This window comes from Osmerus eperlanus, chromosome 6 (genome assembly GCF_963692335.1).
Source record: "Osmerus eperlanus chromosome 6, fOsmEpe2.1, whole genome shotgun sequence".
NCBI classification, from domain to species: Eukaryota; Metazoa; Chordata; class Actinopteri; order Osmeriformes; family Osmeridae; genus Osmerus; species Osmerus eperlanus.
Window position 1 is genome coordinate 14,256,675 of NC_085023.1, and position 23,507 is coordinate 14,280,181.

Below are 23,507 nucleotides of genomic sequence, written 5' to 3' on the forward strand. Positions count from 1 at the left end.
CATGTGACCTCTCCAGTCCTGTGTACCAACACAGGCCTCTGCTGGGAGCCGCAACGACAGGGCTGTAATGATGTTCACCCACCAGATATAAATAAGCACTGAAGTTTTATTTTGAGTCTGGGCAAACATGCTGACACACTCAAACATAAATATAAAGCAACCTGGACACGCCAAGTCGCGGTTTGTATGGAACTTTGCCAGATTATTGCACATACGTGTTTAGAAGAAAAGATCTGAAATATAATACTGTAAAAATGTTTCAACCTTTAAAACAAGCAACCGAGCACCGCTCTCTTCACAGCATTATTCCTATCAGCAAAGTCCGAAAATTAAGCCATGCTTCCTAGCATTTTCTTAATAAACGATTTGCTCCGTAGCTATAGGGCGTACAAAGAAGTGTCCAAATGTACCTGTGATCTTTTACAAAACCAAGTCAGATGTACAATTTAAAAAGGCAAAATGATCCTAGTGTCTTAATCACTGCCGATCGCTCGGTAGACTAAGGCACAGCTGGTGACGCCGCTCTCGCGCAGAAGCTACGTCTGGGTGGGAAGCGGAATCCTGAGGGTGTGTGCGTCCTTGTCACCGGTCTCATCACGAGGACGCGACGACGTCTCTACAGCTGCCTGCGTGTGGGGTCAGCAGGTGCAGGAGCTCCAGGTGGTGCTCGATGCGGGCGAGGAGAGGAGCGGTCTTGTCCGCTCGCAGTAGCTTGGAGTACACGTTCTTGTAGGTCTTCAGAAGCTCCTCGTCCTTATTGCTGGAGAGAGAAACAGCGAGGGGTTGTTTGTTTGTTTGTTTTTCTGGGCCCCTTTTTTTCTTCACCTGAACGTCTAGACAGGCCTTGTGTGTCATGAAAAGTTGCATCTCAAACGGCGTCGTTCTCTTACCTTGGCTTGCGCTTCATGGCGGCCATCAGCTTGATCAGCTGCAAAAGGAGGAAGGAGAAGCTGGGCTCGAACACGCCAATCAACGTCATCACTTCCTGTACGTTCATCCCTAAAGAGACAGTAGCATCAGCGCTGCTGGCAGAACCAGCAAACTCTGGGCCGTCTGCGCCTTCCTTCTGTCAGGATGAGAGAGGGGGAGAGAGAGTGAGAGAGAGATGGGAGGGTTAGGGACATTTACAGTGAATGACTTGCCACCGTCCATCCATCCATCATCTTCCGCTTGTCCGGGGGTCGGGTTGCGGGGGCAGCAACCTAAGCAGGGAGGCCCAGACTTCCCTCTCCCCGGCCACTTCCACCAGCTCTTCCTGGGGGACCCCGAGGCGTTCCCAGGCCAGACGAGAGACATAGTCCCTCCAGCGTGTCCTGGGTCTTCCCCGGGGTCTCTTCCCAGTGGGACGTGCCCAGAACACCTCACCAGGGAGGCGTCCAGGAGGCATCCTTATCAGATGCCCGAGCCACCTCAACTGGCCCCTCTCGACGCGGAGGAGCAGCGGTTCTACTCTGAGCCCCTCCCGGATGACCGAGCTTCTCACCCTATCTCTAAGGGAGAGCCCGGACACAATGCGGAGAGGACTTGCGACCGTATCAATCTATAATCATTAACGCTTGTGTGGCATTTTTTTATGTTAACTAAAAGAAAAGTGGTAGAATTAATCATTAGCGCTTTGGGTAGAGAAGAGTGCGTTATAAGCAATTCAAATAACGCTTTTGAACGGCCACCTCTGCTAGCTGTGTGACCCGCAGCTCTGGTGTCCTACCTCTGTGTGTTCCTCCTGCAGCTCCTTGTGGATGAGCTGAAAGGCATGCTGGGTATCAGACAGGACGTCCAGAGCTCCAGTCAGGGTCTTCAGCTTGGCCCCGCTGCTGCTTTGACCTGAGGGAGGCGGCAGAGGGGGGGGGCAGACGGTTTTGAACCAGAACAGTCGATTAACAGCCTACCTGAACTCCATTGTCGAGAACCAATGACTTGACCGTCCAGGAGCGCTGGGCCTGACAGACTACTGACTTGTCATGGTGAACTCGGCGAAGGCCACTCTCTCCAGCAGGGTGCGCAGCAGCTCGCAGGGAGCGTCCTTCAGGCTGAGGAAGAGGCGGATGGCCTTGCTGTAGTGCAGCTCCGCCAGGCTGCGGTGCTGCTTCCTCAGGTGCTCGTTCCCCACCTAGTGGTGAGGTGGGAAAACTGCATCAAAACTGAACGGTCCAATCAAAACACAGAACCAGCCATATTTGCCAAGGAAATTAGGCCTACCATAAATCACCACGATACGGATATGTACGTTTTACATGTACAATATTACAAAACGTGCATATAACTAATTGTAGACAAGGACAGTGTCGAAAACGAAGCGTGCATGTGGATGGGACCTCCATACCTGGTTCCGGAAGCAGCTGTGATACATGGAGGCCAGGCGGTGGTGGATGGTGGCGGCCCGGTACTGGTAGAGGGGCTGGCGGGCCGACTCGGTCTGCAGGTCGCAGTACTTCAGAGACTTCATCATGGACTCGGTCACCTCACGCTCAATCTGACACACGCCGCAGGACAGAATCGGGATGACATCCCAAGGGACAGGGTCAATCTTCGGGGGACAGTTGACATGACAGGGCTGGATACCAGTCCAGTGATGTTTTTATATGTATTCGTTGGCATTTTTTATCTCAGAAGATTTGACTTCCGCTTGTGCGGATGTCACCGTGTACCTGCTCCTGGGCCTTCCTGGACAGAGGGGCGTAGTCCTGCAGCAAGGTGGCCAGGGTGAAGTAGGTGGTGGACAGCTCCCAGTTAACACTGTCCCACACTGCTGGGTGGCTCCCCCTGGTGGACAGAGACTTCATAGCCCTCTGGTAGTAGTCTATGGCCTGGAGAGCAGGGGGGAGGAGTGGGACAAAGAGAAGAAGCAAGAAAGAGACAGAAAAAGAAAAAAAAAAACAGAAAGTAGAGCAGTGATGGGGTGAGGGAAAAAAAAGGAGAAATAAAAGACGGTTAGCAAGTGAGAAGATAACAAGGGTTAGGGCGCATTGTTTGAATCCCACGGCCTTCGCGGGCCCACTAGAAAAGCTGAGCATGGCAGAGACCTTATTGTAGTAGAGGGCCTCCTCTGGGGAGAACTCGCCCCTGCTCTGGTCCGCAGACACGGCGCAGTGCGCCTGGGCACAGATCCTCATCAGCCTGCCGGTGTTGCACAGCAGCAGGGCCGTGTTGGTGAGGTCGCCTATGGCGTGAAAGTCCTCCATGCCCTTCTCGAAGCAGGAGAAGCTCTTCTTCCACATCTCCTGCTCTGCCACGGACACGGACTTCTTCGCTGCGGAGTGAGGGAGAGGGGGGGGGGGATAGGAAGGGTGTGGAGTTGGACAGGAAGTTAAAAAAAAAAGAGAAACAAGGCGTAATGGAGTTCAAAAAACACAGTTTTTGGGGAGCCGGTGAGTTTGTGTCCAACATCGGCTTTTTTCTCGCCCCCGTCATCCAGGAAGTCACCTCACCTTCCTTCTCCGTCTGCATGGCGGCCGCCTGGTTCATGTAGAAGACGCCGATCTCGTTGCGGATGTTGCCCAGCCTCTTCAGCACCTGGGGCTGCTGCTCCGGCCCGTGCTCCTTCACCGCCCCCGAGGTCAGCAGCTCGTGGGCCGCCTCGTAACACTTGCTGCTGACAAACAGCTGGTACTCCGGGTCCATGGCCAGCTCTGTGGCCATGTTGAAGGCTGTGGGGGTGGAAGGAGGAGGAGGAGAGTGGTAGGGTGGGTTAGAAGCAGACAGACAGGCAAGCCAGAGAGGAATTAGTCAGACAATGCTGCTCTAACCTCTGAAAAAGGGGCTTAGACTCTCTATATCGGTGTTTCACCATGGTATTTACAGCATGAAGCTTTCACTCGACTATCAAGCATAAGGCGGAACATCCATGTGTGGTGTGTTTCGTTCCAGGTGTGAGTGTGTACTAGTACCCTGGCAGCTGCTCTCTCTCTGCAGGCTGTGCAGGATCTCCTGGTCCTCCCTGGTCTGGTAGTTGTACTCCTCCAGGTAGGCGGCGCGGTTGCTGGCGTTCTGGGCCAGCATCAGCTGGATGTCCCCACACAGAGAGAGACACTGGCTGTGGAACAGCAGCACCCTCGGGTGCAGAGTGCTGCTCACCGAACAGTAGGCGTCTGGAGAGGGAGGAGGGCCGCAGAAATAGATGGAAAACAGAGAGAAGGAGGATATCAAAAGATTTATTTGGACGTTGAGAAAGTCATCCGGAGCACTTGGAAAAAGATCTCTACGCTACCTACAACCGGGGTTCTCAAAGCGAGCTTTAGCCTAGCACAACGAGCCCACGTTTCCCCACGATCCCCGGCCGTCGAGCCGTACCGTGACACTGCAGGGCCAGCTTGATGTAGCGCAGCGCCCGTCCGTACTTGAGCAGGTTGGTGGCGGCGTCGGACAGGACGTAGTAGGCCTTGGAGGCCTTGAAGAAGAGCTGCAGCTTCATCCGGTGCTGCCAAGACCCGGGGATCATCCCCGACCTGGTGGGGAGCTTCTGGTCCTCCTGGAAGGGACCCACTGGAGGACCAGAGGGAGAGAGAGGGGAAGGCAGAGAACCGAGGAGAGTCAAAGGAGAAACAAAAAAAGAAACCAAGAGAGGGGGTGAAGAGAGATAGAAGAAAGAGACATTTCGAACAGAAGCATGAATTAGTACCCGGTTCTCTGAAGCCAAAAGAAGGGCTGACAGTATTGTAGGTTGTGCACGGAAGGGGTCTGTTTGGGGGGGGGGTGGCTTACCTCGGTCCAGGAGGAGGGCGATGCCTTTCTCCGCGCCGCAGGCCCCGCTGGCGCTCCTGTCCTCGTACTTCAGGGGGATGGGGGTGTTGGGATCGGCCGCCGGCAGGTCGCTCTCCTTCTTGATGCTCCCGTCCACCGCCTTCAGGCCCTGGCAACATCGCACACAGGTCACAGGTCACCACACCGCCTCGCCTCATCTCGCTGTGACTGGGCATCATCCCACGCTGGACACGGTCGGTCTCTCCCAGCCGTGCGTTCCCAGAAGGACCCCCCCCCCCGCACACACACACACACACACCTTCAACACGTAGCTGAGGACATGGCGACATTTCTCCTCCTTGTCTTGAGAGACGGCGAAAGCATAGCTCGGCTGCAGAGGGGGAGGGAAAACAGCGAGGATTCGCCCGGTCATAGAACGCAAGACTCACTTAGCAGAGCAACGGTTCGTGTTACAATTCTATTCAACTCCCTTTCTTTACGAATGGTCAAAGTCTCTTACCCGAATCTGGTGGGTGGACTTGTACTTCTCGGGCACGGACAGCTCCCATACAGACTTGATGATGGCGACGGCCTTACTGTCGTCGGGCAGGTTGGAGCAGGTGCTGTAAGAGCCGTTCTCGTCGCTGTCCTCCGGCAGGTCCTCTTCTTCATCCTCCTCCTCCTCTTCCTCCTCCTCCTCCTCGCTATAGCTGTCCTCCGACCCCCCTCCCTGCAGAGACTCGCCGCCATCCTCCTCGGGGGGCTCGTCCAACTGGAACAGCTCTGACAGCATGTAGTGGGCCGAGGCGATGATCTAAACCAATCCCAGAGAGAGCAGGGGGCGGAGTTGAGGATGACCCAAGGGAAATGAGAGCAGAACGGATTGATTGATTGGAGTGTACCAACTGCACCATTATTTAGGGTGGTATTTCATGCTGGACTAGTCCACTGTCTACCTGGGGGTGTCTCTCCTGGTCCAACAGCTTGACACAGTTGAGCAGCAGTGTTCTGATTGTGCCATAGTGCTTCCTGTTCTGGTTGGTCTTCAGCATCATGTTGCTGGCCACTCTGACAAAAACAAGACACCGGACTCTTAACCAAAACATGCCACTTATTCATCTAAACCTTACAGGAAACACTTGCCTGAGTAAAATACGTACAATGAAAATGAGTCCACCTTTTGGTGTAAAATAGCCATCACAGCTGTGTGTACAGGAGCCATTCGTTGTTACTGTGTCTGACAGGTGGGCTACCTACTTGTAGAGCAGAACAGCCACCGGGAGAGTGAAGGGGTTCTGGCACTTCTCCTCTGCTGCCTCCTCACAGAGAGTGGTGAGGTCATACAGCTTCACGATGTCACTTCCACTGGCTGGGAACGAGGAGAAACGGAGAGTCATCAGGGTGAGGGCGGGAGGGATAAGGGTCAACACACCGCTGATGGGTTTTTATGCAAGTCATGATTTGTCGTGATGGGTCACTGGTGCCTTACCTTTGAAGAGCCAGTAGGTGTGACCCTCTTTGGTGCAGTTGGACTTGAGGAAGGACAAGATGTTCTGGGCAATGTCTTTAACCACCCTGGTGGAGAAAGTGGAGTTGTCCAGATCGGGGATGTCCTCAGTCTTTATCATTTCATATTTCTGATGACAGAAAAAGACATTTAGAACAAAGGAAAACGCTATATATTCTCCCAGTGTCGTATACAACTTAGAAGAGACTCATTTACCTGGACGATACCATTAACATGAAAGCACATGACTAGTTCTGGAACGTTGCACATCAGGTTGTCCAGCCAGTAGTCTATACCCGTGAGAATATTGATCGGTTTATTGTTGTCCCTGACAGAGGAAGAACATTCTAGATGTTAGATAGAAATACCACAACGGTACAGTTGGCAGACAGAGGATCCCACAGGGAATCCTATCCGAAATTAACCAACAAAAATAAACTCTCTGTACTATATGTATGTGATTCTGACCTGAGTCGTAAACTGACAGCTGGGTAGCGTCCTCCTCCAAATATTGGCATGTTGGAGCCCACCAGCATGTGGATGTCCTCAAAGGTCCACATAATGTTACGCACAAAGTCATTCCTCAGACCCTGTGCGGTGAAGCAACAAGAGGATATCAAGTTAAGATCCCGACAACCGTCCCTACATCCCAGCGTATAGTAGTAATATGTCCCTGTGGGTACCTGACTGCTTTCCCCCTCGTTAAAAAGCATTGGAAGGTTCTGTTCTTTGAGGACCGAGGTCACCTGACCCAAGGCGTACTGGTTCTCCATGGAATCACATTGCTGAGGACAGGAGACAGAGGCAGCAGTCAGGTAAATGTCGGTAGAGTGACTACAGAGTGCTACAAACACCGTTCATTCCCGTTCCCGTCGGTCGTTACCCCTTTGTGTGCGCCGGACTCATCCGCGTCGGAGCTGGCGCTGGTGAAGGTGGCGGGCCAGGAGGGGGCAAACTCCTCCGCCTCACACTCCTCCTCGCCCTGCTCGTCTGGGTGCTCCTGGACCTGTTCCGCAGCTCCGTCCCCATTAATACTGGACAACAACATGGAGACGATCAAAATCTATAAGCTCCAAGAAGACCTTATCTAAAGTGCATTCATGTCATCCGAGTTGTGCCAATGGGTGATGTTTGGCACGTAATTGCTTTTCCAAACCCCTTTATTTCAAGAGATACGTCATCAAAGTCCTCACCTGTAGTAAAGGAATTTGGACAGGATGGCTTTTTGGTACCAGTGCTCTTTACTCTTCTTCTTCCTTTGCCACTTCTGGTCGATCAGCCTCTGGTAGAACTCCTTCAGCCACGCCCAATCGCCCGTCTTTCACATAGAACACAGTACCGAAATACCATGATTCACCATCATCTTAGTTTCAAGCCAGGGTCAATCTAATCAGGCTTGTCAGAAGGCTGGGTGCATACAGTACCTGTGAAGACTTCATGAAGAGCTCCTGGATGTCCAGTTCATCCAGGAGGAGAGTTCGGCCCACACGGTGAACCGCCATGCTGACATGGGACTTACTGTAGGGAATTTTCAGCAGCTTCTTGATGTTCTGAGTTGGGAAAGGGTGCAAAGCAATTTGGTTTCTTTTCAAATAGTGGCATTCAAATGAAACGGTTCTGCTTCATGTATTTCTTTTTCCTCATGTTCCCAACCTCTGAGTCTGACACCACATCAACATCGTCACCAATGGAGTCGATGAATTCATAAGCCATCCCAAAACTGTGGGGATAGGAAAACATTCAGATGAGCATGGATCAAATCTACTGTATGGCACAAACCCGCCGTCTTGCTCATCACACTTCACCATACTTAGAAAATGCATTCCAATTGAGATGACAATATCTGTGAAACACAAACATGCATGCAGACACGGTTCTGTATTTCCCCAGAGTCCCAGAGCTCGTACCTGGAGAATGGCTTGCTTTTGCTGCTGGATCCTAGAACAGTGGTTCCTGCTGATCCCAGCTGGGGGTTCTCTCTAAGCCAGTTGGCAGGAGGCAGTTTAAGGTCAGTCTTCTCCTGCAGCAGTGCGTAGGTGGTGGGTGGAGGGGCAGCAGAGTACTTGACCACTGCACAGCTCTTTATTTCATTGTTGCCCAGGTACGACTCAGACTCCTGATAACATAAGTAAGAAAATGCACAGAAGTCGAATGACAAACACTAGATTCAGTGACAACATGGTAAGCAAGGCAGGCAACCATGTTGAAATCTATTACACTGTTAAATCTATTATACTGGTATGCGCTTGTCTAAATCCACATGTAACACATTGACAACAACCTAGCAGTAGCCTACTATATTAAAAGGCTAGCTATGCTTACCTGTCTGCTGCAGACGTCTCCACCACTACTGCCATTCAACTCTTCGCTCACAGAATCAGAGTGGACACCACCATCCTCCCTGTTTTCAGATGATCCGCTCATGTTGCCTGTTTTGTATATGGAAACTACACATCCATGATTTAACGACTCAAAGTTAATATATAAACTGCGACTTAACAACGCTGGTTAGCTAGCTACCTAACTAGGGACCAGGCTGGACAACCCTGACTGGTCGCAACAATAGTAGCCAGTTGCCATTAAGCTAGCTTGATTTAAAATTAATACAAATGTATTTTCTGTCTGATTTCCAAAATAACAAACACAGCTTCAGACCTTTTGGTAGGATGTATGTGTGTGTGTGTTTAAAGTTGAACATGTTGAAGTATAACCTCCGGTCAGGCTCAGAAAGAAAGCTAAATAAAAGCCCCACAGCAAAAATGCAGAAAGTAAAAATAGACAAATATTAACATCAAGAAACATGTAAAAAACATTTTTACAAATATTCTGTAATATTACCTGCGTATATCTAAACAATGAAAACTTAATTGTATATCGGGGGTATGGACATGTTTTACTGGACTGTATGTGATGGTGTGAGTGAAAGAGGTCTTTTAATTTGAAATGTACGTGCTCACTTTTGCTTGTTTTAGTTTTGTAAACGTGTGCAACCCGGAAATGCTTAAGCTTTCGGTTCACGTCCAGAAAAATCTAGAACTAAATACATATTTTGAAGCTATAAATCAATCAATAAACCGCATGAGTATTATTATTTTATTAATTAATTAGTTAGTCATTTACCCAATCTTATTCACTTATATTATTAGTAACATACTTTCGAATTATATATTTTTGCATTTAGAGACTACAGTCTTGAAACAATAGAAAACTCCACTTTAAATGTAAAATAAATCTTACACTGTAAAAAAAGTGCATTATTTGTATATTACATATTTTACAATCTATTTTTGTGAGCTAAAGACAGTTTACTAACTCTGGAATGTCAAATCTATGTTTTGAGCATGTTTCTATAGCTACACAGCCACAATGTTTTCATTCTAATGAGAAGACCTTCAGTATCAACCAAGATTATGTAAGAAGTTTGTGAGCACTGAGATCTAAATGTAGTTTAGTACATTTCAATATTGTCAAAATGACAAAAGGTGGAAAGAGATATTCCATAATGGAAAATGATGGCAAATGGGTAAGATTATTTTGGATAGCTTGGTCTCTTATGATGTTTGATGTTTGACATATGCTCTTTTGTAAAGCTCTCTCTTGGAAGTCGCTTTGGATAAAAGCGTCTGCTAAATGCATAAATGTAAATGTAATGTAATGTGTGTTGTGGCTTGTACAGCAATAATTGTTACTTTGAACTTTAAATTAAACATATGGATGTTTTGTAAATAATTAAATTAATGTTGATTAAATTGATCAGTTTACTCATACAGATGTATCAGTTACTGAAACTACCAGACAGGAGGCTTGCACAAGCACAAGACCTATTCTAAATGTAAGAGGCAGCACGCCTTGGATCTAACACTGAACATATCTTAAATATTTTTCACAACGGAACAAGTGTGAATGATCTACTAGCCTAACTCTAGTAATCTAACCTTGATATATGTCAATGCCACAGTCTGGCATAATGGTCCTGCATGAACCTACATACGAATACGAATACTGTACTCTTTGGAATGTGGTTCTGTTTTGTCTTGTAAATTATTATTCTTTTTGCAGAAAAACACAGGGATAAGCTATCCGTTTTCAGCTCACGATAACAGATCAGCATTGCAAGGCAACATCCAAGTATTTGATGATGTAATTATCCCTCTTCCATTGTTTCCAGCATTTAACACTCTAAAACTAGAACACATTTAAACAATAATGCATACAACTGTAAATAAAAAAACTTTTTGCTCATGGTTTTCACCATCCACAGGGCTTGGGGCGAAAGAAATGCCTGGACGAAAGGAGACAACAAAACTCCTCCTGTCTGCGCAACCATGGTGATGTGAACGGCTCGGGGATGACCAAAGGAGACTTCTCAGCCTATCACACAGACTACCCAGACAGCCTGTCGTCAGGTAGTGCTACCTTCAGGCGTTTCCCCAGAAACCATCTGGAAAAGTCCACCGCAGCCGCTAGTGCCCTGGAAGCAGAGTCGTTCATGTGGTTTGGAAGGCATGACTTGGACCACCCTCTACCCCTGGGAGTTTTGGGTGCTACCAACTGCTCTAGCACCTCCAAGACAAAAGACTATCCCCATAACCAGCATTAAAATAAGAACTGAACATTATCGGGTGTTCTTCAAAATTGGAGAACAGTAATTGTCTTATTAATGTAAATAAAACCTGTGTATCTAAATCTTCTGTGTACATGGTTATTGGTTAATTACATTTTTCGTTATTTTGTATAGTGGTGATGATGTTGTTCCTGCAAATGTTTTGTGCATTGCATGTCTTGTCTTGTGTGTAAAGAAGATGTATCAGTAAGAGAAGAGCTGTCATAGAGACCGATTGGAAAATTGTACAGAAAATACATCTAATATTTTAGGCCTACAACTATTTTAGGATGATTATTTTGCTCGACCAGCTTCTTATTGATGGCACAATACCAACATGTGTCTATTTGTTTTGCACATCCTCTTCTTAATGTAGTCATACAGACAATGCGCTTTGTGTTTAATTGCCTTTAATTGCTCATACATTTTCAGAATTCTCATAATAATGTATTTTATGTTCAGTCATACAGATCTTTAATGATCGTCTGAAATACGTGGTGGGGTCAATATCATGGGGTCAAAATTCTGGTGTAAGTATTGAACTATTTCAGAATTTGCCGGTTCATAAGATTTGATTGAAGTGTGACACAAACTAATCGTTGGGAATTGTAGTTCTTTTAACTGAATGCGAAACAAGGAGTTGTATGTTCTTTGTTCTGAGTGGGTTTTGGGAACTTTTAATACGGCTTGACGCCCAGTAGTTATGCGCTTGACGTTAAAAAACTGAAAGCTTTGAGCTTCTTAATTTATAAATTTTGAGTTGAAAATAAGCCATCACAATTTTGACACATTTTCAAACAATTGCGTCACTTCTGGGACCGAGCAGAGAGAGGAAGAGGCGGGTCTCCACACTGCCACAAAGCAACATTCCAGCTTCTATCACTGGAGTACAACCAGGTAACATTTTACGAGACATTATGAGTGTTATCCAAACTGACATATCGAAACTCGCTGTAATTCCTTGAAAAAGATTCGAAGGTCATTTAGAAACTGAAATTAGACTTTAAAACGGAGTGATTTTGCACCGGAAAAGAGTTGTAGACAGATAACAGCGACACTACCCACCAGCTGTCAAACTTTACTTTACTTTTGTTTTATTGTAAATGATAATTTGTTGCCATTTTTGCGGGGATTTAGTTTGGTTGATAGCATTTTATTATAACAAAAACTGTATTGTATTCAAATATCATAATTTGATTGGCTTTCATGAGAAGTGTGTATGTGTGTGTGTGTGTGTGTGTGTGCGTGTGTGTGTGTGTGTGTGTGTGTGTGCGTGTGTGTGTGGGTGTGTGTGTGTGTGTGTGTGTGTGTGTGTGTGTGTGTGTGTGCGTGTGTGTGTGTGTGTGAGTACATATGGCGAGAGGATGCCACTTTTCTGCAGGCATATGACTAGCAAGGGCATAATTGACAAAAGCATTCAGGCGAAACAAATGTAGGATTTGTCAGACTCACAAGACCATTTGTTCATTGTGCACACCGGCTCTTTCTCTCAATCCTTTCTCCCATACACACACCCACACACACACACAATGCCTCAGTTGAGATGATCCACAGCCTGTTCCTGATCAACCCTACGGGTGACATCTTCCTGGAGAAGCACTGGAAGAGTGTCATCAGTCGCTCGGTGTGTGACTACTTCTTCGAGGCCAAGGAGAAGGCGGTGGAGCCTGAGAATGTGCCCCCTGTCCTGCGCACCCCCCACCACTACCTCATTAGCATCTACAGAGACAAGCTCTTCTTCCTGTCCGTCATACAGACGGAGGTGCCCCCGCTGTTCGTCATCGAGTTCCTGCACCGGGTGGCTGAGATGATCCAGGTGTGTCAGAACTACACTGTGGGGTAGCAGTCAAAGAGCTGGGTTATGGAACTCAGCTGGGTCATAGAACTGGTGACGGGGCTTAACTGTCTCATTTTGTTATTTTGTCTGCTAGCTATGTCTATCTGTTATATAATTATTGCACTGTTTCCCTTCAATTTCAATACTTTATTGACATTTGACTATTGACAAAGGCCCCCACTTCACCACACACACACACATTCTCCAGATATTATTGATTAGTCTAGAGTGTGTAATTTGAGTTGACTGTTGGTAGGGTGTGTAGGGAGTGTAAACAGATAGTGGCTTGCGCAGGACTACTTTGGCGAGTGTTCGGAGACAGTCATCAAGGACAATGTGGTCATCGTGTATGAGCTGCTGGAGGAAATGCTCGACAACGGGTTTCCCCTGGCAACCGAGTCCAACGTCCTCAAAGAGATGATCAGACCACCCACCATCCTGCGATCAGTCGTCAACACACTCACAGGTAACCAGGAAATCAGTGCTTTACCGTCACTCTCTATTCTATCATCTTGTATCTGATCCTAGGCTTTCCTATTCAAGTGCCTACCATAGCAATCATAACATACCCTGTAGATTTGATATTCAAGCCCTAAACTCTGTCCATTCACATGAGACGTGCCAAAAAATGGTGCACTGCTTTTTTTTTTAGGTCTTGCGGAGCTGCGAGTTTGCAAGGAAGACGAGGAAGTCATGTTGTGAAATACCTGTTCGAATAGCTTTTAACAGTTAGAGTAATGCAGCTATGTTGGTCTACTGTACCTCAAACAGCATGCATCACAAAACACCTTGTTTGGTAGAGTGTATCAGTGCGGTGGTCATTTGTGTTTGGTTTATAAACCCTAACTTACCACACATAGTACCATACATTTAGTTTTTAATGTATTATGTTTGTGTTATCCAGGTAGTAGTAATGTTGGTGAAGGTTTGCCCACGGGTCAACTGTCGACTATCCCCTGGAGGCGGGCGGGAGTGAAGTACACCAATAACGAGGCCTACTTTGATGTTGTGGAGGAGATAGACGCCATCCTGGACAAATCAGGTACATCCAGCTCTCTGTCATTCTCTCCTTAAGATGCATAAGAACGCCATTGAAATGCATTTACATTGAATTCCAATACTTTTACTTGTTACAAATGGGACATAAACTTGAAACGTGAACTTAAAACTTAGCAGAAATAGTCTTGTGGCTGTAAATGTTATTTTTCAAGAACAGCATCTGTTGGTGTCCAGGTACAACAGTGTTTGCGGAGATCCAGGGAGTAGTTGAAGCCTGTGTGAAACTTTCCGGGATGCCTGACCTGACACTCTCTTTCATGGTAGGTCCCTGTGTGTGTTTGTGTATGTATGTGTGTGTGTGTTTGCGTTTGTGTGTGAGGCAGAGGCTCTCCAGAAACGGTCCCATTTCAAACCTGTGCCAACTGAATGGTTGCAGAATCCCCGTCTCCTAGACGATGTGAGCTTCCACCCCTGCGTGCGGTTCAAACGCTGGGAAGCGGAGAGTGTCCTCTCCTTCATCCCCCCTGACGGAAACTTCACACTCATGACCTACCATGTCAGTGCTCAGAAGTAAGCACATCAAACCCCAGCTGACCTACACCATAGAAACAGGAAATAGGGCTGTCTAATGTGTAATCCTATGTAAGACTTTGACTTGCATTACTGCATTGCACAGCTACCTAAAGAACAAACGCGTCACCGTAACCCAGTCCCGTAGTGACTGTCTTCTTCCTTTCACCTCTGCTCCCCAGCCAGGTAGCCATCCCTGTGTATGTGAAGCAGAACATCAATTTCTTTGACAGTGCTTCCTGTGGGCGTCTTGACATCACCGTGGGCCCCAAGCAGACCATGGGGAAGACTGTGGAGGGGGTGATGGTCACCGTCCACATGCCCAAAGTTGTCCTCAGCGCCAACCTCATTGCCACGCAGGGGAGTTACACCTACGACCTGGCTACCAAGGTAACCAACTCATCTCCTGCCGGCATATTGCCAAGGCAACGATTGGCCATCTCGATTTGGTCTTGTTTATTGTCCTCACTGCTTCAATGAACTTTTTCTCCCTCAATCTACACTTCTTGACTTTGATCTTTCCTCTCCTCTTATTAACCCTTTTTTCTTATACTTTTTCATCACCCCCCCCCTCCTTAATATCTGTCTGTCTGTGTTGTGCTAGGTGCTGGTGTGGGACATAGGTAAGCTAAACCCTCAGAAGCTGCCGAACCTGAAGGGCAGTCTGAGTCTACAGGCTGGATCGCCAAAGCCGGAGGAGAACCCCTCTCTCAACATCGACCTCAAGATCCAGCAGTTGGCCATCTCAGGTACCCCTTGACCTCTTGACCTTTTCCTCCTGACTTCAGCCACCCTCAGTATTTAACGGATTGACACCCGCTTTCATTATCCATGTGTAGCTTTGTTGACTTATTTTTTTCTGTTGGCACTTCCAGGGTTGAAGGTGAATCGCCTGGACATGTATGGCGAGAAATACAAGCCGTTTAAAGGGGTCAAATATGTGACGAAGGCAGGAAAGTTCCAAGTGCGGACATGAGGGATTCCAGATAGGTTAAAGGTCAACTATCCAACGTGCCAATCAAGTGTCAAGGATACCACCCCCTACAAGTGTCAATTCTTACACTTTTATATTACCCTGCTCCATAGGATTCTGGGTTATTTATTGTGTATAGCATTCAAGTACATGTTACTGGTTTGAACTGGAATTATGTAAAGGAAATTAGCCTTAAGAATCTCTCCTCTGTGGTCATGAAGTACAATCATAATAGCTCTGGTTTTAAGTGTTTTATGGATCGTTGTACCTTCCTTTGGTGGAGGGACAGCTGTAAATGTAACTGCTTTGAATATTGTTGTTTGTCAAAAACCTATTGAATGCTGCCTTATGGGAATATTAGGAGGCATGAGCCCCATGTGCACACACAAAATGCATCCTCACCTGTTTTCTGAGTGTTCAACCACAAGCGCACGTTGTATCCCTTTTTCTCACATAACCGGATTCCAAAGCTGTTTTGTAGAGAAGTTTATTTTTTGAGAACGGTGTCCTAACCAACCCCAGCTAATATGTGAACCTAGTATAAGCTTTGCGGTGTGTCACACACGTTTTAACACAGCGCACGTATTCACACCAGTGGCCTTTTCAGATAATATGCTTGTCTTGTGTTGTACAGTATGCGCCAAATACTTTTTTCACCCCAACCTGAAGGAATAATGGGAAAAAATATCAATGGATGGATTTGGACAGCGATGTGTTTCAACACAGTTCCAAACCGTCTATGCGTTTTGATCGTGGAAAGTGCCTAAAATGACGGATTGTTTCCTGGTTTGTCGTTGGAATGCAAGTTTTAATTACTGCTTGTGTAGGAAAATGGGGGAAGGCTGCCTCAGGAAAACACACGGGTATGACCCAGTTACCTGCATCACTAAACTTGTTCACGCGCTTAGAATATCTGCACAGGACTTTAACAAATACAATCTGGTTTTCAAGGGTCATGCTGGGAAGAGTGACTAATCTATAGCACCTGTATGTGTCAAAAAATATGTATTCCAGCTTTGAGGCCTTCACATTATAGTGTTTGAAATGTGAATATATCCCTGTGCATCTGACTCTTTGCTTGGTTCCTACTGCATTTCTTGCCGCCCTACATGCAGCACACATCAGACATTCTGAGAGACGGTACTTCCAAAACGCAGCTGCCTTTTAGAATTGGAAAAGGAGGAGTCTGAAGTGAGTTACTAGCTTTGTACTTTATTATTCCAAGGCACAGCAGATTGTGTTGGCAGGGCAGTAGTCATACATACATTCAGAGTGTGGAACAATGTGTACACATACACACCCTAACACTCAAGTCAGTCAGTCAGTAAGAGAACACTGTATAGGTAACCTTAACCAGTCCTTCAGTCAGTCGAGACTGCTACAGACTCTCTTCTGAAGTAAAGTCCTGGAAAGGATCAAGCTGCTATTCAGTATCTGTGATTGGACAGACAACCATAGGTGACTAGTTAACTATTTCAGCTAACTGTTCAGAGTACTGTGCACACAGAGTGCCAGCCTTCATACTACAGTTCAATAATACATTGTTTCTCAAGTGAAGATAGCTCACACACACGTACATACACTCAACCCACCCCATGTCACCCATAGATAACAGCTTCACCACAAAACTGTCCACCCTTGGCTGATGGGGCCTTAGGCTGGGCTCAAGCAGATGCTTCAGTAATAATTCCCTCTAACATCAAAGTATTTCAGACGTATAAGTGGTAGACCACCCCTGAGTTCTACATGAAATGCTAGATGTTGTTAGTCTCTAGGATTCATTAGGGCTGAGGGTAATACTGATGGGTTCAGCTGGATATGATTTACAGTACACAATGTAGTACAATACAGTACACAAACCTCAGCCCCTTGCTGCTTGAAAACATCTGGTAATTGTCTTGGATTGAATCACCACTTACATACAAAGGTCTATGTTCATCACTAGTCATTATTATTAAACAACAGGGCATTTGCTCAGCGGCTCCATTCACTTAAACACCCCAACACAGCAGAGCCTCCCCTTACAGGTTCTAAATACCATAGCACTGTGACATTATTCATGCCAACAGTTTCACACAACGTTCTTCGTATTATTATTGACAAGCCACCGGGGTCTTGTTAAAAAACTCTCCCCTACTAACACACGCACCAGTCCTCAGAACACCAGGTGACTGTGTACTACTAAACTGCCAGAACCTGGGTCAAATACACAAAAAACGATTTTGTGGGCATAATTAAAATGATTTGAGGGTGTGTTTGAGTTAGTTACCTCAGAGTTTTCTGTTGTGGGATTGTTGGAAATAGTGCCTGACCCAGGCCTCAAACTGACAGGCTGGTAGAGCAACAATAGGTCAGCTGTGTGCATGTCTGTCAAGAATGGCTTTGACTATCATTCATGATAAAGTATCAAAGTAAAACAGTTCAACTGTTACACAGATCATACAGAAAAATGGGCTTCATCAAATAACTAGCTTAGGTATCACACTGCAGAAACATAGTACTAATTCAATCATCTTTGAAACTAGAAAATTATGGTAGACCCAACTTCTCAAAAAAGAAACATGTGAATTTTCTTTCATTTAGCTTGTGCTTTTAAAGTTGAGAGTAAATATGCTTTACGGTCAAACAAATCCTTTGGCATAGTTCAACATGGTAACACTTGAAATAAAACTACAGTCAAAGAACATGAAGCACACTTGTGAAGCACCCGTTAAAATATCACCTGATGTTAGCCTATTGGATAAATAATATCACACACAAACAGATCTCACAAATAAATGTGTTAAAAAGTGTTGCCACTCAACGTAAACATGAAGTGGGAGAACTGGTGTACCATCAGCCAGGGGCACTCACTCCTGTTCAACCCTTAGCTGAATGTCATTTGCAATAAGACAAAAAAATATGTACATTTAGACAATAAGAAAAACTCCACTGGTAAAACAGAATCTAAAGTAAACGTCTAAAGCTCGTACTGTCATAAAGAGGGGGGGCAGAGAGAAAGTTCATAGATCACTCGCTTTTTTAAGAAAATAGAAAAAACATTTCATGCTAAAAATATACCTGGGATTTTGGATAAACCTTTTGTAACACAACATACCAAAAAATATATATTAAAAACCTTTTGTGGTTGTCCTAACATGTTACCGTTACAGATAAAGGGATATATTGTGAAGCAAAGCTGTACTCGACGCAAAGCTGTACTCGACCCAGAGAAGAAGGGCTTCTAGCAGTAATCTGGTTCCTAGGGTTCTAAACACACCAGGGTCGAGTTCACCTGCAGGTTTTGCCTGTTTTGTAATGTTCTGTGTGTGGGCGTTTTGAGTGTACTAGGTGTGTACTAGGTGTGTCATAAAGTCACGTGTTTGTGTGCTACCAGGAAGTGTGTGTGGTCAACATCAAGGTTGTATGTGTGTATATCTGGTACACAGTACTGTTATCTCTGCGAGCAGGTGTGTGTTTACTGGTACCAGGGGGTCTTGCGGACCCAGCGCAGGGTGCAGCCGGAGTCTGTACGTATCTTGATGGATGCTGCCTCTGCTTCTCTGACTGTCTCCTTCACAGACTGCATCAGGTTCTGAGCATTGTGGACCAGCATATCTGTAGCCTGCAGGGGATGGAGGGAAGGAGAGGAGAGGTAGAAAGACAAATGGCCCGTGTGAGAGATGTAGATCTCTGACGTCGATCATTTTGAGGAGAGGGACTACACTGTGGTCCTGTGTGTGTGTGTGTTTGGTGTGTGTGTGTGTGTGTGCCATACCTGTTCTGACTCCTCCTCGCTGATGTTGGTTCGTCCCAACATTGTGGCTTTTACAGTGGAGAGGATCTTCAGCTGAGTGCTAATGGTGGGAATACGCTCACACACCTACAGAAATAAACCAAAAACACACAACACAAACAGAAGTCACAATGACTATAAAGTGTGTTTGTGCTCCGGTCAATAAATCGTGCGCGTGTTTTCCGTTACGTGTATACGCATGTGTACCCTACACACCTGTAGTAGGTTGGTTCTGATACGTCGGTCGGTACACTGCTTGGCCACCTCTTTAGCCAGTCGGGTGACCTCGTCGGAGGCCTTGGCGATGTCCTTGGCACACTGGATCAATGCCCGCTTGTTACCGCTGCCGCCACGCACCAGACGAGACATCTCCGCCATGAGCAGGGCCATCCGTTTGGCTGCCCCGATGATGTCATTACCCTAGAGAGAGAGTGAGGAGGCGGGGGGGGGGGGGGGGGGGCAGAAGGCAAAGGTCAAGGTGGGTCTGACTGTCATGGTTTTAAGTGGGACATTGAAAGAAGCACATGCCGTCGTTATATAAAACCCTTTTCCACATATGATTTTGTATATGGCCCTCCTTCAAAAGTAATTATCAGTGACCGGTCATCATGTTTCACAACGCTGTTATCCAAATGCGGAAACATTTTCTGTAGTGTACATTGAAACGCAAGTATGATAGCATTTCGATCGACCGTCAACAGTGGCAGCAAGCAGTGAAAGAGCGGTTAGTGAAAGTGACCAGGCCCTGGCTCCATGTTCTCCTCCACAGAGTGGAACAGAGGCACAAGACCCTCAGGCTGTAGCCCACCGCCCCGCACGGCAGAGGTGAGCTGAAGTTAGCTGTCATGATGCCAACGCTAGCAGTTTAGTAGCATCCGTGAGGTGTTAGCATGTGATTCTGTTGTGCTGGGATCAAATGACCCTGCAGGCTCAGGATCAGCTGGTGACCATGTCATAGAAGCAGGCACACAAGCAGGCAGGCCAACTGACTTTGAAAGCGACATCACACAGAAGTCTTTGGGAAACTGTCATCCTTGGCTTCACAGGTTGGCCAGAGGCAGAGTGATTGACAGCAGCGACCACCTGTCAGAGTGACTGGCTCGTCCTTCTTTAACACACTCTCCTCCAATCAATCACGTGAACACGACTGGTAGGGACTTGTGAAGCCAGTCCCAGTTCATCCATCAGGTGCAGCAAACGCCATTCCAACAATCCTCAATCTAAGCACAACCCCAGCATAACCATGTGTGAACTTTGAATCTGCCTGTGATGCAGCAGCAACAACAACAACCACATCAGCAGCCATGGCTGGTTGAAGGTTTCCATGGTAATGACGGATGCAGAGTTGAAAGTTCCCACGGTGCAGTCAGGATGTGGTGGCCAGTGGTTGGCAGTGAAAGCCATAAGGGTGTGGCTTAAATCCAGTGGGTGTGTCTGTACCACACAGGGTCCTCCATGTGGTGCTTTTGTGTGTGTTTGTGTGGTGTGCGTGTTTGTGTGTGTGCCAGACCTTGCTGGACCACTTGCGGGCCTCCTGATGTAGAGATTGGGCAGCTGCCAGAATAGGTTGATTGACAGGCTGGTTGGAGGGCATCATCAGGAGCTCAGGTCATAGTCATCCTCACCGTCAGTAAACTCATCTTCATCATCTACCTCCCTCTCCTCCACTGCCTCCTCATCCTCAGGCTGGGGGAGGAGTGCAGGGAGGAAGGGATGGGGGGAGACAGGGAAGGGGGGATGGATGGAAGGGGAGGGAGGGAGGCATGGAGAAAGGTAAAGATATAGTTCACTGAGAGAGGATCTGCAGGAAGGGACAGAGGCAGAGAGGAATCTAGCAAAAGAGGAGGAGGTGGAGGTGTAGGATAGTTCTAGAAGGGTGGAGGAGGAGGAGGAGGAGGAGGGTTGATGAAGACATTCTTATGCTATAAAGTAAAGCGAGGAAAGGAGATGGAGGCTTTAAGTACGGTGGAGGGGAAACAGCCAGCATAGACATAAGACCATTTTGAACTATGCTCGAATGCCAACACTAAGTCCGACTTCCAGAAAGAGAGAGGCAACAGTTACACCTAATAGCCTGCTGGGAGTTTTAGTGGTTTCGAGTTCAGATTTAGTTGAAGTCACTGTCGAGTCATGTGGCCTATTTTTCTTTGCAGCCTTTGTTCCCATAGATAATACTGCTTAAGACGACATAGGTCAGGAACAGGGAGGAGCACTGTAGTTGGGTAAGACCAGTCTCCGTTCGAGCTTCTCTATAAATATCTAAAGATGTGATAATAAGGACTTAGTGATAAAGAAGGATAGAATGTCCTCACTGATAAGGCAAGAGGATCCATCATGTACATAGAAAGACCTGGAAGTCCCCTACTGTAGAAGAGGCCCAGCTTAGCATTAGAACCACACACCGCACTCAGCTAAAACAGACAGAAGAACGTGAAGAGTGATTCGGTTGACTCGGCTCTAACTCTCTCTCGGGAGGTGGGTGACATTTCTCTTGTAGCAGGAAAGGCTAAGGGTTCATTAGATGGCCTCCACATGCAGAACCCCCCTGAGGGTCTGTGGTGTGTGTGTGTGTGTGTGCGTGTGTGTTTATGTTTGTGTGTGTAATTAAGTAGCGACCCTGCATGCAGACTCTCCTCCAGTCGATGACAGTTTCCAGTTCTCCTCTGAAATTGGAATCCAGACACAGATCTCCACATTTCAGAGACACACATAGTCTTAGGAGAAAATAACAACAGCGTATTTCGTGATCGAGCCATTGCATCCACAGGACATCATAGAAGATTCTAATCCTCATTGTACGTCTCGAAAATCTGCACTGGCACTATGAAGATTACTGCCAGATATATCGATTGTATGTCATGTCCCGTCAACTCGCATTACAAACCTCCGCTCTACAGTCTCTCGGCATCTGTTTACACACTAACTGACCGCTCTGTCCGCAGGACTACAGCACTTGTGTGTGTGTGTGAGGTTTCACTGACTTTGCTTGACCACTTGCGAGCCTCGTCGTGGAGTTGCTGGCAGCCACCATCATGGGTTCGCTTGACCATCTCCCCAGCCTTCTGCTCGGGGAACTCCTCGTCCCTCTCTTCCGGGGGCGGGGGGCGGGGGGGGGGCACCTCTCCCTCTGGCAGGGGGGGCTTGGGGGGTGCCTGCTCGTCACTCACCTGGGAGGGGCCACACACACACACACACGCAGACGGACTGTGTCAGCCTTCATGATCGGCATGAAAATCTGCAAGGTTATCTCCGGAACAAGTATTGGAAGTGTGCTGGAGTAAGAGGAGGCAGACCAAGAGAGAGCTAGAGGGAGTAGGCGACAGAGAGAGAGAGAGAGAGAGAGAGATGAGAGAGGAGAGAGAGAGAGAGAGAGAGAGAGGAGAGAGAGAGAGAGAGGAGAGAGAGAGGAGAGAAGGAAAGAGAGAGAGAGAGAGACAGAGAGAGAGAGAGAGAGAGATGAGAGAGAGAGAGAGAGAGAGAGGAGAGAGAGAGAGAGGAGAGAGAGATGAGAGAGAGAGAGAGAGAGAGAGAGAGAGAGAGAGAGAGTCTGTGTGGTACTTACATGCAGCTGGTCTAGGTCTGGGGGTGGAGGGGGGAAGTCAGGCTCCTGGGCTGGAGGCTTCTCTCACCTTCCCCACCGATGCCAGGATCCTCAGACAGGAATCTAGGAAGGCCTTCTGAAGAGCTGTGAAAGATTAAAGAGGGAACAGAAGTCTGATGTGTGAGAATGTGTCTTTGTGTGTGTGTGTGTGTGTGTGTGTGTGAGTCCTGTATGTGAGTGTGTGTGTGAGGACTATATATATTGGTTGTGTGTGTTTTACCTGGGTCCTGTATGTTCCCCGCCACAGCCTTGGCATCCATCACCATGGTGAGATGGTGTGTGGAGAGAATGTCGGAGGCGTGTTTGACAGCGTCTCGGAATCGTGGGTCCTCAGAGTTCTCCACTTCCCTCTTCGCCACCAGCAGCACCCGATTGGCTCGCCTGGCTATGCTGGTCGCCCCGGCAACAAGCATCTGGGGCTGTACGTTGGCCATGGCAACGCGGCATTTGTCGATGTCCTTCTTTATGGCCTCCTCAGAGGCATCCAGCAAAGACTTGGTGTCAATAGCCTCATCTACCAGACCTGTCGACACACACCACACACACACAAACACATACCACACACAAACACACACACACACACAGGATTCTCATTCTCAAACTAGCCCTCCATATTGAAATCCTTTTCAAAATAAGAAGATATCATGGCCTTCTCTTGTGCGTCTTGTGTTAGCTAAGCTGGCTTATTCTGTCATTCTGACCCCAGGTCAGGTTTTTTACCTGTGAGTTTCTCCACATTGTCGATCCACTGGTTCTTCATGGTGTCAAAGTGTTCATACGCTGCTGGTTACCTGGGTTCTTCAGCAGGATACGGCAGCCGAGGTCACCTACGTTCAGATATAAGAAGTACGTGGGAGGAAGTCTTCTGACAGACAGGACACACACAAACAAGAAACCCCTCGCACCCTCTCCGTGGCGTACCTGTGGTGTGAGTTCCCTGGCATGTTTCACAGCGGCGTGGA

General features: G+C 47.2%; 3 protein-coding genes and 1 pseudogene across 5 annotated transcripts; 2 read left to right on the forward strand and 2 right to left on the reverse strand.

Annotated features, from left to right (window-relative positions):
* Positions 1–88: 88 nt before the first annotated feature.
* Positions 89–9,044, reverse strand: edrf1 (erythroid differentiation regulatory factor 1). 3 transcript variants are annotated; one of them, XM_062463729.1, is made up of 26 exons: positions 9,026–9,044; positions 8,510–8,634; positions 8,095–8,303; positions 7,841–7,907; positions 7,612–7,737; positions 7,381–7,505; positions 7,071–7,221; positions 6,871–6,972; positions 6,656–6,777; positions 6,404–6,515; positions 6,170–6,317; positions 5,938–6,049; positions 5,637–5,748; positions 5,201–5,494; positions 5,000–5,071; positions 4,702–4,849; positions 4,291–4,482; positions 3,888–4,088; positions 3,429–3,647; positions 3,024–3,250; positions 2,649–2,807; positions 2,324–2,473; positions 1,957–2,110; positions 1,709–1,824; positions 891–1,066; positions 89–760 (listed from the first exon to the last, which is right to left on the reverse strand). In XM_062463729.1, exons 2-26 carry the CDS (start codon positions 8,609–8,611, stop codon positions 595–597), a joined length of 3,762 nt encoding a protein of 1,253 aa, XP_062319713.1. In that variant the 5' UTR covers positions 8,612–8,634; positions 9,026–9,044; the 3' UTR covers positions 89–594. The 3 variants fall into 3 exon arrangements, with proteins under 3 accessions (XP_062319713.1, XP_062319714.1, XP_062319712.1); XM_062463730.1 differs by lacking the exon at positions 9,026–9,044 and having other exon boundaries at positions 891–1,063; positions 8,510–8,893; XM_062463728.1 differs by lacking the exon at positions 9,026–9,044 and having other exon boundaries at positions 8,510–8,893.
* A 318-nt stretch (positions 9,045–9,362) lies between these two features.
* tex36 (testis expressed 36) lies at positions 9,363–10,804 on the forward strand. The gene is made up of 4 exons (XM_062463735.1): positions 9,363–9,710; positions 9,945–10,019; positions 10,247–10,327; positions 10,449–10,804. The coding sequence occupies exons 1-4, from the start codon at positions 9,660–9,662 to the stop codon at positions 10,785–10,787; spliced, it is 546 nt and encodes a 181-aa protein (XP_062319719.1). The 5' UTR covers positions 9,363–9,659; the 3' UTR covers positions 10,788–10,804.
* Positions 10,805–11,607: 803 nt separating this feature from the next.
* On the forward strand, positions 11,608–16,239 carry LOC134022308 (AP-3 complex subunit mu-1). Its single transcript, XM_062463736.1, has 9 exons — positions 11,608–11,687; positions 12,329–12,606; positions 12,922–13,093; positions 13,532–13,669; positions 13,861–13,946; positions 14,063–14,196; positions 14,379–14,586; positions 14,801–14,945; positions 15,072–16,239. Exons 2-9 carry the CDS (start codon positions 12,334–12,336, stop codon positions 15,170–15,172), a joined length of 1,257 nt encoding a protein of 418 aa, XP_062319720.1. The 5' UTR covers positions 11,608–11,687; positions 12,329–12,333; the 3' UTR covers positions 15,173–16,239.
* A 122-nt stretch (positions 16,240–16,361) lies between these two features.
* Positions 16,362–23,507, reverse strand: part of LOC134022767 (vinculin-like) — a 22,452-nt pseudogene continuing 15,306 nt past the window's right edge.

Bases quoted from the DNA above. Each gene is read 5' to 3' on its own strand.
- edrf1 (XM_062463729.1), bottom strand. From the start codon at position 8,611: ATGAGCGGATCATCTGAAAACAGGGAGGATGGTGGTGTCCACTCTGAT. The intron at 7,506-7,611 runs GTACTGTATGCA...TCTATGTGAAAG, and splicing joins TCTTCATGAAGTCTTCACAG to ACGGGCGATTGGGCGTGGCT. The intron at 4,850-4,999 runs GTGTGTGTGTGT...CGATGTTGCCAG, and splicing joins TCCTCAGCTACGTGTTGAAG to GGCCTGAAGGCGGTGGACGG.
- LOC134022308 (XM_062463736.1), top strand. From the start codon at position 12,334: ATGATCCACAGCCTGTTCCTGATCAACCCTACGGGTGACATCTTCCTG. The intron at 13,094-13,531 runs GTAACCAGGAAA...TGTGTTATCCAG, and splicing joins AGTCGTCAACACACTCACAG to GTAGTAGTAATGTTGGTGAA. The intron at 14,587-14,800 runs GTAACCAACTCA...GTGTTGTGCTAG, and splicing joins CCTACGACCTGGCTACCAAG to GTGCTGGTGTGGGACATAGG.
- tex36 (XM_062463735.1), top strand. From the start codon at position 9,660: ATGACAAAAGGTGGAAAGAGATATTCCATAATGGAAAATGATGGCAAA. The intron at 10,020-10,246 runs GTAAGAGGCAGC...TTCTTTTTGCAG, and splicing joins GCACAAGACCTATTCTAAAT to AAAAACACAGGGATAAGCTA. The intron at 10,328-10,448 runs GTAATTATCCCT...CACCATCCACAG, and splicing joins ACATCCAAGTATTTGATGAT to GGCTTGGGGCGAAAGAAATG.